This window comes from Salmo trutta, chromosome 19, assembly GCF_901001165.1.
Source record: "Salmo trutta chromosome 19, fSalTru1.1, whole genome shotgun sequence".
NCBI classification, from domain to species: Eukaryota; Metazoa; Chordata; class Actinopteri; order Salmoniformes; family Salmonidae; genus Salmo; species Salmo trutta.
The window spans coordinates 10,952,880-10,972,608 of NC_042975.1; the positions used below are offsets into that span (position 1 = coordinate 10,952,880).

Consider the following 19,729-nt stretch of genomic DNA (forward strand, 5'->3'; position numbering starts at 1 on the left):
TCCATTTGTGTCTTCTAGGAAGATTTTAACCCACTTAACCCCATAATGTTTCCTCAGTTATCACCATCAGTAGCCACGTTTCCACCCACAGTTTTTATGCGAGAAAGGTCATATCGTATATAAAAGAAAAATAGCACAACAGCTGTTAAGGAAATTTCTTCATTTGAAATGGTGGGAACTTTTTGTGTCGGTAAAATGTATTATGCGAGAATTTATTGTGGAAACGCCTTTAGATAAAACAAATTATGATTGAAATCACAGGGTGTGGAAAGTGCATGGTATGTATGCGCTTGATGCTGCTTTACAATAAATGTTGAGTGTCTTATTCTGGTGACATGATGTTCAGTGCTTGTTTTTATTTGTCAAAAAGGCAATCAATCTCATCATGTAGACTAGCCTACCTGCACACTATCTGCTAGCTTTTGGCTAGAACACGTGCCAAGACAAGAGTAGGCCCATTTGCTATTTAACACAACAGTTTTTGTGACAACTGTTGGTAGAGTTGAAAATGTGATGAAAACGCATTGAACATTAGACTTTTATTTGGTACATGAAAACTTAAGCAAAAAAGTAAATGTGTGCCCTACAACATCACACACTGATTTTTATCTGCAACAAGTCAGTTTGGTGGGAACGCCACTGGTAGGAAAATGTGCTTTTAAAAAAGCGTATTTTAGAATATTTGCATGAAATTCTGTCACCAATTGGATGGAAACATGGCTACTGACTCTCTCTAACTGACCCTATTGGATGGAAACCTAGCTACTGACTCTCTAACTGACCCTATTGGATGGAAACCTAGCTACTGACTCTCTCTAACTGACCCTATTGGATGGGAACCTAGCTACTGACTCTCTAACTGACCCTCTTGGATGGAAACCTAGCTACTGACTCTCTCTAACTGACCTTATTGGATGGAAACCTAGCTACTGACTCTCTAACTGACCCTCTTGGGTGGAAACCTAGCTACTGACTCTCTCTAACTGACCCTATTGGATGGAAACCTAACTATGGTAAAGCCTTAGTTTGTTGCTTTGACAGTCATTGGATTATTTATCTGTCCCAAATGTTTAGGTTAACCCTGAGGTGAACTGAACTCTCATTTTAATATGGTGAAACATTGAACATCTAATAGCCACATCATATTATAAAAGCAGGTGAGCTAGTTCTACTCTTTTTGGCCATTTTTGTCTGGTGTTTTGTGCTGGAAACCTGAGTGGGTTGAGAAAAACACATCAACCCTGTTAAAGTTAGACAGGCTAGAAATATACTGCTCAAAAAAATAAAGGGAACACTTAAACAACACATCCTAGATCTGAATGAAAGAAATAATCTTATTAAATACTTTTTTCTTTACATTGTTGAATGTGCTGACAACAAAATCACACAAAAATAATCAATGGAAATCCAATTTATCAACCCATGGAGGTCTGGATTTGGAGTCACACTCAAAATTAAAGTGGAAAACCACACTACAGGCTGATCCAACTTTGATGTAATGTCCTTAAAACAAGTCAAAATGAGGCTCAGTAGTGTGTGTGGCCTCCACGTGCCTGTATGACCTCCCTACAACGCCTGGGCATGCTCCTGATGAGGTGGCGGATGGTCTCCTGAGGGATCTCCTCCCAGACCTGGACTAAAGCATCCGCCAACTCCTGGACAGTCTGTGGTGCAACGTGGCGTTGGTGGATGGAGCGAGACATGATGTCCCAGATGTGCTCAATTGGATTCAGGTCTGGGGAACGGGCGGGCCAGTCCATAGCATCAATGCCTTCCTCTTGTAGGAACTGCTGACACACTCCAACCACATGAGGTCTAGCATTGTCTTACATTAAGAGGAACCCAGGGCCAACTGCACCAGCATATGGTCTCACAAGGGGTCTGAGGATCTCATCTCGGTACCTAATGGCAGTCAGGCTACCTCTGGCGAGCACATGGAGTACTGTGCGGCCCCCCAAAGAAATGCCACCCCACACCATGACTGACCCACCGCCAAACCGGTCATGCTGGAGGATGTTGCAGGCAGCAGAACGTTCTCCACAGCGTCTCCAGACTCTGTCACGTGCTCAGTGTGAACTTGCTTTCATCTGTGAAGAGCACAGGGCGCCAGTGGCGAATTTGCCAATCTTGGTGTTCTCTGGCAAATGCCAAACGTCCTACACGGTGTTGGGCTGTAAGCACAACCCCCACCTGTGGATGTCGGGCCCTCATCTCATACCACCCTCATGGAGTCTGTTTCTGACCGTTTGAGCAGACACATGCACATTTGTGGCCTGCTGGAGGTCATTTTGCAGGGCTCTGGCAGTGCTTCTCCTGCTCCTCCTTGCACAAAAGCGGAGGTAGCGGTCCTGCTGCTGGGTTGTTGCCCTCCTACGGCCTCCTCCACGTCTCCTGATGTACTGGCCTGTCTCCTGGTAGCGCCTCCATGCTCTGGACACTACGCTGACAGACACAGGAAACCTTCTTGCCACAGCTCGCATTGATGTGCCATCCTGGATGAGCTGCACTACCTGAGCCACTTGTGTGGGTTGTAGACTCCGTCTCATGCTACCACTAGAGTGAAAGCACCGCCAGCATTCAAAAGTGACCAAAACATCAGCCAGGAAGCAAAGGAACTGAGAAGTGGTCTGTGGTCCCCACCTGCAGAACCACTCCTTTATTGGGGGTGTCTTGCTAATTGCCTATAATTTCCACCTGTTTTCTATTCCATTTGCACAACAGCATGTGAAATTTATTGTCAATCAGTGTTGCTTCCTAAGTGGTTTGATTTCACAGAAGTGTGATTGACTTGGAGTTACATTGTGTTAAGTGTTCCCTTTATTTTTTTGAGCAGTGTATTTTAACAATAAAAAATTTTGTGAAGCTTGTATTCAATTGCCACTTCCTGTTGCACACAACAAGCTTCGATATCCCTTGTAACAAGGATTCAGATTTAACTAGTAATTACCAGTTGGAGGCTGAGTATGTGAGCAGAGTTGAACGGTCATAAATTCTGCTTATGGAGCGGTGACTGTGCACCGCTCCACGTCCCTTTCAACCGCTCTGCTAAAATCCGCTCCTCACTGACAGGAAAAAAAATCACAATTTAACCAACAGCCATCCGTTTTTGTGACTACCTGAACCTACCATTTGGTTGTGAAATATTGAAACCACCAAACCATATGATTTGAATAAAATCGATTATATTAAACAAAAAGGTGGATGTAAGAAATGTCATATTAAACAACATATAAACACTAAATAGGTCAGGAGTCAGACAGGGAGCCTAAGAAGGAACCAAAATGAATTATTTAGGCTATATATAAATTATTTTCAAGGCTATAGCCTACAAAGAAATGCATTGTGAATCATTTGTGAGTGTGACACACTAGAGGCTGGTTAGGGAGTCGGACATTAAGTGCTCAGCGTTTAAACAACATTTTGTTGTATTAAATCATTGTGGTCTATATAGGCTGTCACTTACTTAGAATTAAATGCTAATTAAATGAAAAATGCCTTATTAGGCTCAGTCTACAGTGACTGTAAATTCATTTTTAGAAACACCAGTTTGGCCAGAGTCATGCGATGGTGCCTGGAGAGCTGGTCAGCAGCGGAGAACATCCTGTCGGTGCTTGCAGAGCCACTGGGGATGCAAAACACCCTTTTGGCCACTCTTGCCAGGCTGGGCAGAGATGCAGAGTTCTTTTGTTTTGTTTCTATATGTAGGCCTAAGGGTTTTCAAGCAAAATAACGCAATCAAAACAGAAATCTCCTTGAAAGTTGGAATATGCCAGGGCTATTGGGCCAAAATCAATTATGGCCTATTGTATATACAGTTGAAGTCAGAAGTTCACATACACCTTAGCCAAATACATTTAAACTGTTTTTCACAATTGCTGACATTTAATCCTAGTAAAAATTCCGTCTTATGTCAGTTAGGATGACGTCTTTATTTTAAGAATGTAAAATGTCAGAATAATAGTAGAGGGAATTATTTATTTCAGCTTTTATTTCTTTCATCAAATTTCCAGTGGGTCAATGTTTACATACACTCAATTAGTATTTGGTAGCATTGCCTTTTAAATTGTTTAACTTGGGTCAAACATTTCGGGTAGCCTTCCACAAGCTTCCCACAATATGTTGAGTGAATTTTGTCCCATTCCTCCTGACAGAGCTGGTGTAACTGAGTCAGGTTTGTTGGGCTTCTTGCTCGCACACGCTTATTCAGTTCTGCCCACAAATCTTCTAAAGGATGGAGGTCAGGGCTTTGTGATGGCCACTCCAATACCTTGACTTTGTTGTCCTTAAGCCATTTTGCCACAACTTTGGAAGTATGCTTGGGGTCATTGTCCATTTGGAAGACCCATTTGCGACCAAACTTTAACTTCCTGACTGATGTCTTGAGATGCCGCTTCAATATATCCACATAATTGTCCTTCCTCATGTTGCCATCTATTTTGTGAAGGGCACCAGTCCCTCCTGCAGCAAAGCACCCCCACAACATGATGCTGCCACCCCTGTGCTTCACGGTTGGGATGGTGTTTTTCAACTTGCAAGCCTCCCCCTTTTTCCTCCAAACATAATGATGGCCAAACAGTTTTATTTTTGTTTCATCAGACCAGAGGACAATTCTGCAAAAAGTACAATCTTTGTCTCCATGTGCAGTTGCAAACCGTAGTCTTGCTTTTTATGGCGGTTTTGGAGCAGTGGCTTCTTCCTTCCTGAGCAGCCTTTCAGGTTATGTCGATATAGGACTAGTTTTACTGTGGATATAGGTACTTTTGTACCCGTTTCCTCCAGCATCTTCACAAAGTCCTTTGCTGTTGTTCTGGGATTGATTTGCACTTTTCGCACCGAAGTACGTTCATCTCTAGGAGACAGAACACGTCTCCTTCCTGAGCGGTATGACGGCTGCGCGGTCCCATGGTGTTTATACTTGCGTACTATTATTTGTACAGATGAGTGTGGTCCCTTCAGGCATTTGAAAATTGCTCCCAAGGATGAAACAGACTTGTGGAGGTCTACAATTTTTTTTCTGAGGTCTTTGCTGATTTCTTTTGATTTTCCCATGATGTCAAGCAAAGAGGCACTGAGTTTGAAGGTAAGCCTTGAAACACATCCACAGGTACACCTCCAATTGACTCAAATGATGTCAATTAGCCTATCAGAAGCTTCTTAAGCCATGACATCATTTTCTGTAATTTTCCAAGCTCTTTAAAGGCACAGTCAACTTAATGTATGTAAACTTCTGACACACTGGACTTGTGATGCAGTGAATTATAAGTGAAATAATCTGTCTGTAAACAATTGTTGGAAAAATTACTTGTCATGCACAAAGTTGATGTCCTAACCGACTTGCCAAAACTATAGTTTAACAAGAAATTTGTGGAGTGGCTGAAAAATGTGTTTTAATGACTCCAATCTGTGTATGTAAACTTCAGACTTCAACTGTAGATAATATAATAAAAATTAAGGAAACTTTTAAGAGATCTGTTTTTTAGTTTATAAATACTTTGCTACAATGATACTTAATTAGCTACCCAACTCGTTCCTTTATTTTAGCGTGTGTGTGTAACAAGTACAGCATCATGCTTTCGGGATATGTGTCTTTTCAGATTTCTCAATGATTTTTTTAGTTGTGAACATTAGATCACCACTCTCTCTCTCTTGCTCCTGGTCCTCATCTTTGTAAGTCACCTCGATTTTGCACCTGTATGTTTTATCAATTTCTTTATGGAAATATTTAGCTACTCCATGACAGTAGCTAAAGCAAGGGGCTATAGCAGCACACAAGTGGACTACAAATGCATGCTGGACCAGGCATGCCCTGAGCTCGAGAAAGTGAGCCACTTTAAAAAATCTATATTATTTAACCTTTATTTAACTAGGTAAGTCAGTTGAGAACAAATTCTTATTTACAATGACGGCCTACCTCGGCCAAACCCGGACGACGCTGGGCCAATTGTGCTCCGCCCTATAGGACTCCCAATCACGGCCGGTTGTGATACAGGCTGGAATTGAACCAGGGTCTGTAGTGACGCCTCTAGGACTGAGATGCAGTGCCTTAGACCGCTGTTTCACTCGGGAGCCCCAAGCACCCTAATGGAACACTATTGGAGCGGAAGAGAAGGCCGACGCTCCAGTCTTTGGAATCTCACGTCGCACTCCAGTCAAATTGGGCTCTCCTCCACTCCACTCCAGCTCTGGTTGGAGTGCTGAATGCACCGTAACAGCGCTAACTCTCCGCTATATTTTATATATACATATTGTGGAGTGTTTTACAATGTATAGTTTTTGTTTAAATCCATACAATCCAAAAATTGTGAAATCCCTCAATCTGACTAAATTGTTTCAATTCGGTGACTTTTGAGAAGTGGAACTACCCACCTATAGACATATCTCCTGTTGGTAGTGATTCACCGATCTGTCTTTTGACCGATATCCGATATTTTCCTTGCAAAAAAAACCAATACCGATAACCAATATAAAAAAATGTTGCGGCCTTTTAAGCATTCTAGTACAGTTAAATAGTTAACACACACACATGGACGCAGCGATTTAAGGCACGGCATCTCAGTGCAAGAGGCGCCACTACAGTCCCTGGTTCGAATCCAGGCTGCATCACATCCGGCTGTGATTGGGAGTCCCATAGGACGGCACACAATTGTCCCAGCGTCGTCCGGGATAGGCCGTCATTGTAAATAAGAATTTGTTCTTAACTGACTTGCCAATTAAATAAAGGTTACACACACACCACACTGACAAAAAATGTGTTTTGTTGGCATTTATGTATGTCCCCATTACCAGTAAAACATAATCCAAAGCTATTTCTTTCACTTACTTGCTGTGCTGTTTCGTTGTTCGTTCGTTCGTTCGTTCAGTCGTTTCATTCTCAACCAGGATTTCTATGAAACGCCGTTTGGGTCTTTGCGTGTCAAAAAGAAAACAATGACCAGTAGATAACACTATTTGACTTGACAAATAAGCTTGTTGACCGAAAAGGACCTGAAATATGACTGCACGTCACATTTAACACGTTCATAATTTTTTTTGATAGTGAATACACTTTCATCTCACATCGCTATGATGCTGGTAAAGTTGTCTCGCGCACCTACAGTGCTGGTCATAAAAAAAAAAAGCTGGATGCATGGATGCAAACAATGTTCTTCCCCATAAACATTGCAAAACGACATCTGTTTCATTAGCTATAGTTAGCTAGATAACTATATAGCTAGGTGTCATCATCTAAAATAACCCTAACTTATAAGACAGTTTGTATTTGATTAATGGTTGTCGGACCCATCTATGTGAAGCTAGCCACAATAAGGATTAGCCGCAATAGTAGACTTTGCGGTTAGCCTTCAAAATAAAAGTATGGCATAATTCTACTATTTGTATTCATTTGTCAATTACATAGTTTTATTTTGAAGGCAAACCGCAAATTTCACTCTTGTGCCTAATCCTTATTGTGGATAGCTTCACAACCAATTCCGGTCAAGCCTCACTAGCCAGATGAAGCTAGCTGGCTGCTTATAACGTTAGCTTTGGGTAACAGGGTTAAGTAACTGGCTAGCTATTTATTTTCATGAACTGAAGTTCAATTTCAATAGGTGAACAACAAGTGGCAACCTAGCTAATACTTACTCACAATGATTCCTAAATCATTGCTAAGAACAATGAAAATGACTGCAGTTTCTACTGGTCATTGTTTTAAGGCTGGTTGTTTTGGTGCTAGCTAGGTACCAAGCTAAAGCTAGCTACCCCAGAAGTTGCGGTCGAACAAATTATGCTTTATTACCAACGCGGTATTGTAAACACATCATTCATGGCCGGTGTTTGCTTGTTTGCAGACTTTTTTGTGCAGCTTTAACAGTGCTACTGTATTTTTTTTTGACACGCAAAGACCCACACAGCGTTCCATAGTATGTATGTCTTGAATCTAATAGCAGTGACGCTATTACTGTGTAACTCCGGTAGGGCAACATCTGAAAAATAGTGTGTACCAGTGCTCAACCAGTCAGCGAAAGCCAACATCACCCATGACAGAGAACGCTTGATTGTCAAGGGCAATGAATTCCATTATCTTGGCTTTAACCTCTATGGGCAAGGTGGGACGTCACCGTCCCACTCTATTCAACAGCCAGTGGAATAGCGTGGCGCGAAATACAAAACCTCAAATGCAATAATTTCAATTTTTCAAACATACGACTATTTTACACCATTTTAAAGACAAGACTCTCGTTAATCTAACCACATTGTCCGATTTCAAAAAGGCTTTACAGCGAAAGCAAAACATTAGATTATGTTAGGAGAGTACATAGCCACAAATAATCACACAGCCATTTTCCAAGCAAGCATATATGTCACATAAACCCAAAACACATCCAAATGAAGCACTAACCTTTGATCTTCATCAGATGACACTCCTAGGACATTATGTTAAACAATACATGCATGTTTTGTTCAATCAAGTTCATATTTATATCCAAAAACAGCTTTTTACATTGGCATGTGATGTTCAGAACTAGCATTCCCACCCAAAACTTCTGGTAAATTTACTAAATTACTCATCATAAACGTTGACAAAATACAAAAAAAATATTTTAAGAATTATATATACAGAACTCCTTTATGCAATCGCTATGTCAGATTTTAAAATAGCTTTTCGGCGAAAGCACATTTTGCAATATTCTGAGTACATAGCTCAGCCATCACGGCTAGCTATTTTGACACCCACCAACTTCGGGGCACACTAAACTCAGAATTAGTATTAGAAAAATTGTATTAACTTTGCTGATATTCGTCAGAATGCACTCCCAGGACTGCTACTTCCACAAGAAATGTTGTTTTTGTTCCAAATAATCCGTAGTTATGTCCAAATACCTGTGCGTTCAGGTCACTATCCAAAGGGTAACGCGCGAGTGCATTTCGTGACAAAAAAAATCGAAATGTTCCTTTACCCTACTTAGAAGCATGTCAAACGCTGTTTAAAATCAATTTTTATGGTATTTTTCTCGAAAAATAGCGATAATATTCCAACCGGACAATAGTGTTTTCATTCAAAAAGGAAAAGAAAAACAGCATGGTCGCGGGACCGCGCATATCCAGTCTCTTAGTCACCAGGCAGACCACTGACAAACTGTGCTAGTATACTCTGCCCAGAGACAGGAGACGCCTCGATCCGCTTTCTGAAGGCTTTAGAGAGCCAATGGAAGCCTTAGAAAGTGCAACGTAACCCCAGGGATACTGTAGTTTCGAAAGGGACTAGAAAGAACTACAAATTCGCAGACAGGCCACTTCCTGCTTGGAATCTTCTTAGGTTTTTGCCTGCCATATGAGTTCTGTTATACTCACAGACACCATTCAAACAGTTTTAGAAACTTCAGCGTGTTTTCTATCCAAATCTACTAATAATATGCATATTCTCGTTTCTGGGAAAGAGTAGTAACCAGTTTAAATCGGGTACGTTTTTTTATCCGGACGTGAAAATACTTCTCCCTAGCCCATACAGGTTAATGGATTTTGCCTTTTGAGTTGTCTCACTGAATTTTTCTTACTCTTTGAAATGACTGCTCGACTTGTTGACTGCTTGATCCACACAGCAGACATTGTGCGCTAGGAATGCTGTGTTGCATGTGTAGGGCAAAATTTTACGTGGCGTCATTACGGCATGTACATACGTTTTATAGGTAAGCATGTCAGCTTTGACGTCGGTTTTGCACATCGGCATTTTTAGCTAATATCGTCCGATTCCAATATGTTCACCGATATATCGTGCATCCCTACCTGTTAGTATTGCCTGCTACTTCAATGCATCGTTCATGTTAAAAAGTAGATGAAAGCTAATAGCTGGAGAATGACACACATATTGTTGCTCTTTCAAACCAAAATAGTGATTTGTCAGTTATTCTGCACTGGAGAGGCATAAAATACTTCTCTTCTATGTTTGGAAAATAACCTCACTATATCCAAACCAAAAAGAGTATACCAGGGGCAAGCCAATTTGTATATCTCATCTGATAAGACAATTGGAGAGTATTTGACAATTTCCCACCTATGTTATTTTGCATAATATCCATTGAGTGCAGCTTTGCCTGGGCCCAATTCCAAGATCCCAGAAGCCTGCAGTCCACGGTAGATCCTTCATCTGGCTCTCATCAGGGAAGAATGGGACAGCATAAAACCCATTGATGTTACCTGTGGTTCTGCATATTTTCCATTGACCTAATTGTGGTTGGTACGGAAGGGGTGGGTGGTGTGTATGAGACCGTAGCGACAGGATAATTGGCAGTGTTCAGACTAGGAGACACTCCGGGTCAAAAGACACTCCTTCCTGGCCTAGGCTAGCTGTAGGTCAGATTGTCTTGCGTGAATGTTGGTAGACTGAATGAGGTTGCGTCCTTGACATCCCAAGCTTTTTATTATGGCTTTTTTGTAATGACCGTGATGTAAGTACTATATTGATATACACTGCCTTAAATGCATGATGTGTAAAAGGTTGTTTATGTATGTTTTACTCCCTCCCGCCCTCCTTCGCTTGTGCTTACAGTACCAAAGGATGGATTGAAGAGCCAGGCTGTGTTTGATGAGATCCGCATGACCTACATCAAGGAGCTGGGGAAGGCCATCGTCAAGCGGGAAGAGAACTCCAGCCAGAACTGGCAGAGGTTCTATCAACTTACTAAGCTACTGGACTCCATGCAAGAGGTGAGACTGAGGCTAAACCCAGCCTGCTCACCCAGCAACACAACACCATTCAGCAACACTTGCCACCGTTTTCCAGGGACTTATGGAACCCAGGATTTCCTGGTAAACAATGGCAAGTGTTACTGCTTGGCCTATCCTGCCTAAATAAATGCAATGAAATGAATGAGTATGCCCATCCCCAACACACACACACACACACACACACACACACACACACACACACACACTACATCTTCTCCTCGTCAACATACCAACAAATCAACCTGTTACAGAGATCCAGTATGCTTGATGAGCAGTCGAGACTGCACTGTTGTTATTCTATGTGTATTTGTGAACCTCTTGAGTTAGAGGAGCTAATTAGAATGTGTCACAAGCTTCCTTTTCCAGCTATGCTATCAATGTGAAAGATGTCTTGACACTGTGCACTGTACCAAACAGTAGCTAAGCACCCTTGCATGTTGCTATGTTGTTGCCAATGTGCGGCTAGTGAAAGACCGCTAAAAAATACCCTGATGTTTCCACAGATGGTGGGGGGCCTCCTGCAGATCTGTTTCTACACATTTGTGAATAAATCCCTGAGCGTGGAGTTCCCGGAGATGCTGGCTGAGATCATCAGCAACCAGTTACCGAAATTCAAAGATGGGAGCGTCAAGCCCCTTCTGTTTCATGCCTTAAACCATGACACAATGCCTTAAAACCCCAGCCTCCCCTGCCTTCTGTCCTCTCGCCCGCCCGCCAGCCAGACCCGCCTATTTTCCCTGCAGATGGCCCAGGACCCCCACCAGTACGGATTAATGTAGTGAGAGCGTGCTCCTGAATCGGTTTCCAGAGGACTCCGGTGGAGAAATAGAACTTGCAAAGGAGAATGACACAGTGACCGAGCGACAGGTCACAAACTAGACTGACCCTTCTGAATCAAACAAAAACTTTTCTGGAATCGTGTTTAGACCGTGAATCACTTCATAACAGTTGATTATTGTGAGATTGGAGGAATCAAATTCTACCAACGAAAAGAGATTAATATTTTGAATTGATTTTATGCATGCACACACTGCTCTTCTTTTTTTACACAGGATTATCAGAAAAGGGAAAATGTGCCTTTTTTTGGTTTAGCTTTGCAGGCTGTCTATAGCCATTCTTCTCAAACTGTCAAAAGCAAGTATTTTGCATAGGAATCTAATATAAACACTTTTGTATGTATTTCTATCTGTTATTCACAATGGCAGTTTCTGTCCTCTTAACAGCCATGTTTCTTTTCTCAAGTGGGCAGCTTAATGATCCCCAGAAGTGAACTAGCAAGAGTGAGCTCCTTATGTAAGGTAATGAAATCCAACATTTATGTCCAATTTCATTCTCCGCAACCTTTCAGTAGTTGTTATACTCAAAAGCATCAATAATTCTTTGTGGTATTCATAAGGAGAATTTGGTTCCTGCCCATGTCTGAGCTTATGTCACATACAGAATGTCATAATTCAACAGTGGGAAAAAAATGATTCACATTTGTTATAGGTGAAACATCAGTTCAACATTTACAGTACCAGTCAAAAGTTTAGACACATTTAGTCAGTCCAGGGTTTTTCTTTATTTTTACTATTTTCTACATAATAGAATAATAGACCGGTGAAAATCAGGTTGAGAGTATGTCAAGAGTGTGCAAAGCTGTCATCAAGGCAAAGTGTGGCTACTTTGAAGAATCTCAAATATATTTTGATTTAACTCTTTTTTTGGTTACTACATGATTCTATGTGTTATTTCATAGTTTTGATGTCTTCACTATTATTCTACATTGTAGAAAGAAAAACCCTTGAATGAGTAGGTGTGTCCAAACTTTTGACTGGTACTGTATGTGTAACAGGTTAAGTCTTCGTGTTAAAGTGAGGGCTCACTTCATGTTAAAACCGGCCTTGATTTGCGAGCTAAATGAAAATGCCAGCGTTGGTGTAGGGGATGGGAGTTTGCAGCAGTGGCTAATAATTCTGTCTGTCTGTCTGTCTGTCTGTCTGTCTGTCTGTCTGTCTGTCTGTCTGTCTGTCTGTCTGTCTGTCTGTCTGTCTGTCTGTCTGTCTGTCTGTCTGTCTGTCTGTCTGTCTGTCTGTCTGTCTGTCTGTCTGTCTGTCTGTCTGTCTGTCTGTCTGTCTGTCTGTCTGTCTGTCTGTCTGTCTGTCTGTCTGTCTGTGTGTGTGTGAGAGAGACCTGAACAAGTTTGTTCATATGATATGAAAACGGATGTATTTATTTCAAAGTTGTCACAACCCTATTTCTTATGATGCGTCAAGCTGAGTTTGAGAGCATACGCACAGTCACTATTCTCTGGGAGTTGCAAATAAATTATGTAAAATGTCACAAGGTCTTCAGTTTGGCCCCTTTTACCGTCACCTGTGTTTATTATACTAGTGCCAAACCAGAACTGTGTAATTGTTTTGCTGTCCAAGCATTATTATTCTATGCTTCAGGGTGCTCATTTTATAAAAAATATTATTGGGTAAAAATAATAAGTACACCAGCTAACGAGGAATACAAGTATTGATTGTTGTTCACAAGATCATGTAGATGTTTTCAAGCCATTTTGTATACTTGTACTCTGAGACTCTTGAACTTGCAATGGTGTTTTGTAATGCTATCAAAGTATGGTGACCTGCACATTTCCCTGTGAAAACGAAGTTCGCCGTCCCTGCTGGAAGTCATTCTCTCTCGAGGTAATCACCATACACCAGCTTATGCCATGTAAAAGCCCAAAGTAAAATGGCTTTTGGTGTGCAAGTGCAGAATCATTGCTATAAGGCCTCTACTTGGCCTCAGAATTGTTTTATTCTAACTTCTAAGCTCCTTCTTCGTAATCATTAGGCAGGATAGTTAACAAACAAAATGGCAGCCATGTGATCTAACTACCTCATGTAGTCATCCTTTCAGTCAGACTGATGGAATGACCACGTGAGATGGATCCCCTGGTGCTGCTCTCTGCACGTGTTTTGGGGTGAGATTGACATATTTTGGTTTACTTTCACATAGTGTTAGAGGACTGTCTCTGTTCTGGTCTTCGATTGGTCAAACCAGCTTGATCATATCCTAATGATCACTGCATTGCCGTAGATGTACGTACATATAGGGTAACATCCCCTGAAGTTTTGATTAATACATGTTTCATGACAACTTTTGACAGAATACCTGTATATTCCTATACTAATTAGTTTTTTTTCTCAAACAAGTTTCACTTAAGGCCTTGCAAAAGGGAGACAGAGAGCCATACAAAAATGTGGGTTTAAATTCAGGAAAACTTAACTGTCAATGCTTTTGAAAATGGATTTCTTTTAAAATAACTATTTTCAGTAATTTTGAATATCAGTTTGATCCTCTTTGATATGAATCATTTTACTGTCTTTTTGTGCATTTGATGAGTAAGACAGTAATTGTTTTATTTTTCTGTTGGTTTGTGTTTGACAAAGATACATGTATTGCATATGTACTTAGAAAGTGTTAATATGTTGTCTGACTAAATATAAATTCTATAAATCAATGGGAAAGATTATATGAAAGACCACTTTGTTTTAGAAAATGTGGGTTTTGGGAGGGGATGAAGGACTGGAGTATAGTTGCCAAAGCAGAGAGAACAGAAGTATTCAAGCAGCCAGTTACATTTACAGTAGCACTTATCCAATTATAGTACCTATTTTTAAATATATTTTGTAATGGTCGAAGCTTTGTATATTGCTGTGAGGATTAACCAGTCATTTAAAAAAAGGTATTTGTGTGAAAGTAATCTACCAGAGAATTTGCACTACCACGTTTCATAATAAATAGGAAAGGAGCTAGGTCTGTACTCCAAGTCTTAGCTGTGAAAGAAAGGAAATGGTCGTTTTTCACTGCAAAGACTAAATACTGACCTGCCTCATTTCCCATTGATTTCAGATTGATTTGGTTTGGTTTACGAACCACAAAACGGCCTACAAGAATCTACAAATATGTTAATTCACTACCTCATACTGGTTGAGAGTCTATTTTCTGTATAAAATACATGCAAATAGTATCTTTAAAGATTGAGGGCAGATCATATTTCACTGGTATATGGCTTTCATTAAAGTCTGTTCTGTTTGTATTTCAGTTCTGTACATGTAATCCAAATGTAAAGAATATATACATTGTCTATTTGTTTACAAAATAGTTTGTATTACTGCTGTCAATGTCAATATTTTCACCAATTTGATTAAATGTTGGACTAAAATGTCTGTAGTTCTGGTTGCTCTAGTTTCACTTCATGACCTCCTAGGTGATTATCAAATGTTTCTCCAGATAAACCTGTTCATAAAATAAAGGCTTTTTCAATCATTTCTCAGGCCTCCAAATTTGTCTTGATGAATGACCCATTTTTCTTAACTGTGTTTGTTGGATGACATCAAATACATCAGACATAAAAGTTAACAGGAACTTCAAAGGAAATTACAATTTCCATATCACTGTGTAGTATAAAAATGTTTTGACTCCATCAAACTTTCTGGAGCTGGGAACCTGTTCACCACCTGAGGAAATATTTGAGAAACGACCTTACGCCTATTCTGTGTTCAACTTCTGAAGGGCTTATGTTGCTAACATAGCTGGTTTTAAGTCACTGTGAGGTCATGGATAGGAGTTATCTGGAGCATGATAACGGATTATAAACCGGGTAGTTTGAGATCTGCATGCTGATTGGCTAAAAATTGTGTTAAAATCAGACAATATACCACAGTATGATGCAAAATGTTTTGTTCACTGTTCTAATTACCTTGGCAACCAGTTTCTAATACCAGTAAGGCACCTCAGGGGTATGTGGTACAGTATATGGCCAACATACTGTACCACAGCTAAGGTGTGTATGAAGGCACTTCAAGTTGCGTCGTGCTTAACAGCCCTTAGCCGTGGTATATTATTGACCCTATACAACACCACCTCCGTGATTAGGTACGTTTTTAATTGGGGTGAACTGTCGCTTTAATATCAGCCAGTTTAGTTATCATAATCCTCATTTGGGCACAACGTATCAAAACCTTTCGCAACGGAAAACAAAAATGAGTCCCTCCCTGTGTCTTTTCTCCCTGTGTCTTTTCTCCCTGTGTCTTTTCTCCCTGTGTCTTTTCTCCCTGTGTCTTTTCTCCCTGTGTCTTTTCTCCCTGTGTCTTTGCTTTCCAATACTCTAAACTACGGGAGTCAAATGTATCCACAGAAGGTGGGTTTTTCCTTTAAATTAAGACCTACACAACCAGGTGATGGGGAGTTCCTTACTAATTAGTGGCCTTAATTTATCAATCAAGTACAAAGGGGGAGCGAAAACACTCGGCCCTCCATGCAATGCGATGGAATTCCCTTTTATTTTGAATACATTTTTTCATATCGATAATGCTTTGTTATATTAGGGTTGTCTACTCAGAACCAGTAGCGGTGCGTGGGTAAAACCACTGCGGATGTGATATACCACACCTTTTGTTTCATCACAAAACCGGAGAGCAACCTCTGTCCAGTAACAGTTACATGACAGCATGGTCAAGCAAGTTCATGTTTCCCACAGACCACTAAACTACTATTGATTTAGAACCATGGAGTTACCACAAGTCGCAAAGAAAACAGCAGCTGCCTCCACTATAAAAACACTATTTCAATTTCAACGTCATTAAATCACCTCTGCTTAGTCTAATACAGTGACAACTAAATAATACCAAAAACAATTTGGTTCAATCAATGTAAACGAAACATGTGGCTGTCCATGGTTCTGATTTCTCTGTGTGTTTGTGCAAGTAAAAAAACATGTTGACTCACCCTACTTGTAGAGAAACGCCAACGCCATCCTCCTCTCTTCCATGTTGACGAAACGGTCTGTCACTGTCATGCAGTGCACGTTTTCATGTTTTGTTGTCCTAGGGTACCTGGCTAAAATTCTTGCTCGCCTAACTTCCTTTCATGGACAATGTTTAGCTAGTTAACATTAGCCTTCTACATCTGGCTACATATTGAACTTCCATCCTCTCAGGCCAGACGCACAATGTATGAATTAATGGTTGGATCAGAATAGTCGTTAAAATCATTGGCCAGTACGGAGAATTAAGTAAAACCACAAGTCTAAATCCCTATTTCCATCCAACGGCTAATTTAGGAAAGGAAGAATTTGGCTAGCTATGCATCGGAGGACAACTCAACGAGATGCAACAATTCAAGTTCTTCTGTCAATGACGTATGCTCTCGATGGGATTTGATAGGATTGACGCCAAATGAAAGCTGGCTTCTCTTGACACTTTGGTGCGGCAGGACCATACACAGTTCGGGGTCTGTTGGTTCCATCCCCCAGCACCACCGCTGCAACACACATGGAGCTGGGCTCGTTCAGTTTAGCTCAAAGCTACCAGACAGCATCAGATAGATGGCCTACACGTAGAGAGACAGAGGGGTGCTGTTTCACTCGCTCGGATGCTTTCTCCTGTGAGATACATTCAGCCTCTTGTAAACTGAAGGAAAATTATGAAACACAGAGACGAAAGATAAATTATCTTGGAAAGAAATTTGGGCTTCCCTTGGCGTGTGGCTCAGTTGGTAGAGCATGGTGTTTGCAACGCCAGGGTTGTGGTTTGATTCCCACGGGGGACCAGTACAGAGAATTTTTTTTTTTTTTAAATGTATGAAATGTATGCATTCACTACTGTAAGTCGCTCTGGATAAGAACATCTGCTAAATGACTAAAATGTAAATGTTAAAATGCATCCATGACTACACACCAGTGCTCAGAATAGGTCTATAAAATCCAAGGCATTGAGACATGAAGAAACTAGGACAGATCTGCGAGTTCAATGTTGGTCTTTAATAGATTATCTTCTATACAACCTTGTTCATGATTCATTTGATCAGAAAGAATATACAGGCTCCCAATGGACAGGAAGTAGATGACACAAAAAAATGTAGCAACTAAGATGCAAAGAAAATAATCTGTTAGTATGCTACAATACAAAATGTGATACTTAAAAAATTATACCTTATCAAATGTATTTACAATGTTAATACTCTCCAAAAGAATACAGTTCAGATCTCAGCTTTGAAAATGTATATAAATAACATAAGTACACAGTAAAACATTTTTTACACTCTACCTGTTAAGATGTATTATTTTTTGAAATTCAGTTAATGAAAACAGTTCAGTTAACTTTCTAGGTTTTTTGAGACAATTTCACCCAGTAGTTTCAATTTTTTAAATAAAAAAAGCTATTAAATGTGTGTAACCGGGAGTTAAGATAATCCAGATGCTTCCACCGCTGTACTGTATAGGTAGGTAAACAGCAGTTGTGTTCTATCTCGTCTAGGGGAATACCGGGTTGCCATGGCAAGGCGCTCACATTTATAGTGATACTCGCTGAAAAATAACCCCCTATCATTTAGAGATGAAAGCACCCCACACAGTCAACTCCATTCATTGAGACATTTCAGCAGACGCTCCAGAGCGACTTACAAGAGCAATTAGGGTTAAGTGCCTTGCTCAAGGGCACAACGGATTTTTCATCTAGTCAGATTGTGGATTCAAACCAGCGACCATTGGGTTACTGGGCCAACGCTCTTAACCAGCCGCCCTGTTCCTACAGGCAGTACACAGGAAGAGAAGTTGGACTGCAGTCCAAACCTCAGACCAATTACTTTTTTCCCGAAGATGGAAACATCTTCCAAAGTTTCAACTGATGATAGAAGACACTAAAAGCAGTGGCAGTGCAATTCAATTAACTAAGGACTGTCTGAACAGTGGAATGAGCTTTTATAGCAACAATGCAAAACACACACACACACACACACACACACACACACACACACACACACACACACACACACACACACTCTCTCTCTCTCAATAAGCTGCGTGGTCTCTCCAGTTCAGTCCTGGTCCAAGACTACACAAACTCCACATAGTTCTCCGGTATCAGGCCCGTCCTGCCGTCCAGGGTGCCTTCCAGCCAGCCTGGCTCCCTGGAGGAATGAACTGAGGGATGAGAGACAGATGCACATAGCTGAGCTGTTCTCAACCGTTAACCGCCTCTCATGTTATCCAACAGAACATTAGAGAGTCCCCATTTGAAAGCAGAGACCAATATGGTGAGTAGCTACTGACAGCTGGGACAGTGGCACTCTGGTGGTTATGGGAAGAATCAGAGAGGGGGGTGACACACCACTGCATACTTCTTGAGAAGGCGGTATAAGATGAACAAGACCCCAGTGTGCAACCCCAAGCAGCATTGATGACCCCTAGCGGTATTGATGACCGCTAGCAGCATTGATGACCGCTAGCAGCATTGATGACCGCTAGCGGTATTGATGACCCCTAGCAGTATTGATGACCGCTAGCGGCATTGATGACCCCTAGCGGCATTGATGACCGCTAGCGGCATTGATGACCCCTAGCGGCATTGATGACCCCTAGCGGCATTGATGACCGCTAGCGGCATTGATGACCCCTAGCGGCATTGATGACCCCTAGCGGCATTGATGACCGCTAGCGGCATTGATGACCCCTAGCGGCATTGATGACCCCTAGCGGCATTGATGACCCCTAGCGGTATTGATGACCCCTAGCAGCATTGATGACCCCTAGCAGCATTGATACCCCAAGCCACCATGAAAACATGAAGCGCCATTACACGCTGGCTGTAGATACAATTTACATAAGGGGTCATTGCAATTACATTCATTATTGTAAATGTATCAGCCCATAGGACTGTGTTTTCTATATTTTTAAAACAAAAAACCTATAAACAAAATATAGGCACTGAGAAATGACAGGTTACTCAGAGAGTTGACAGGTTATTCAGAGAGTTGACAGGTTATTCAGAGAGTTGGCAGGTTATTCAGAGTTGACAGGATACTCCGAGAGTTGACAGGTTATTCAGAGAGTTGACAGGTTACTCAGAGAGTTGACAGGTTATTCAGAGAGTTGACAGGTTACTCAGAGAGTTGACAGGTTATTCAGAGAGTTGACAGGTTACTCAGAGAGTTGACAGGTTACTCAGAGAGTTGACAGGTTACTCAGAGAGTTGACAGGTTACTCAGA

The 19,729-nt window shown here is 41.1% G+C and overlaps 2 protein-coding genes across 3 annotated transcripts in view; one reads left to right on the forward strand and one right to left on the reverse strand.

The window, feature by feature from the left end:
- LOC115153977 (glucocorticoid receptor) overlaps positions 1-11,772 on the forward strand; it is a 117,407-nt gene extending 105,635 nt beyond the window's left edge. For both annotated transcript variants that reach the window (XM_029699713.1, XM_029699712.1), the window contains 2 exons: positions 10,529-10,686; positions 11,211-11,772. In XM_029699713.1, coding sequence (XP_029555573.1) covers positions 10,529-10,686; positions 11,211-11,381 — 329 coding nt within the window. In that variant the 3' untranslated portion in view covers positions 11,382-11,772. The remainder of the gene's footprint in view (positions 1-10,528; positions 10,687-11,210) is intronic.
- Positions 11,773-17,482: 5,710 nt separating this feature from the next.
- LOC115153979 (rho GTPase-activating protein 26) overlaps positions 17,483-19,729 on the reverse strand; it is a 137,935-nt gene continuing 135,688 nt past the window's right edge. Inside the window, exon 25 of the mRNA XM_029699714.1 lies at positions 17,483-18,664. Coding sequence (XP_029555574.1) covers positions 18,576-18,664 — 89 coding nt within the window. The 3' untranslated portion in view covers positions 17,483-18,575. The remainder of the gene's footprint in view (positions 18,665-19,729) is intronic.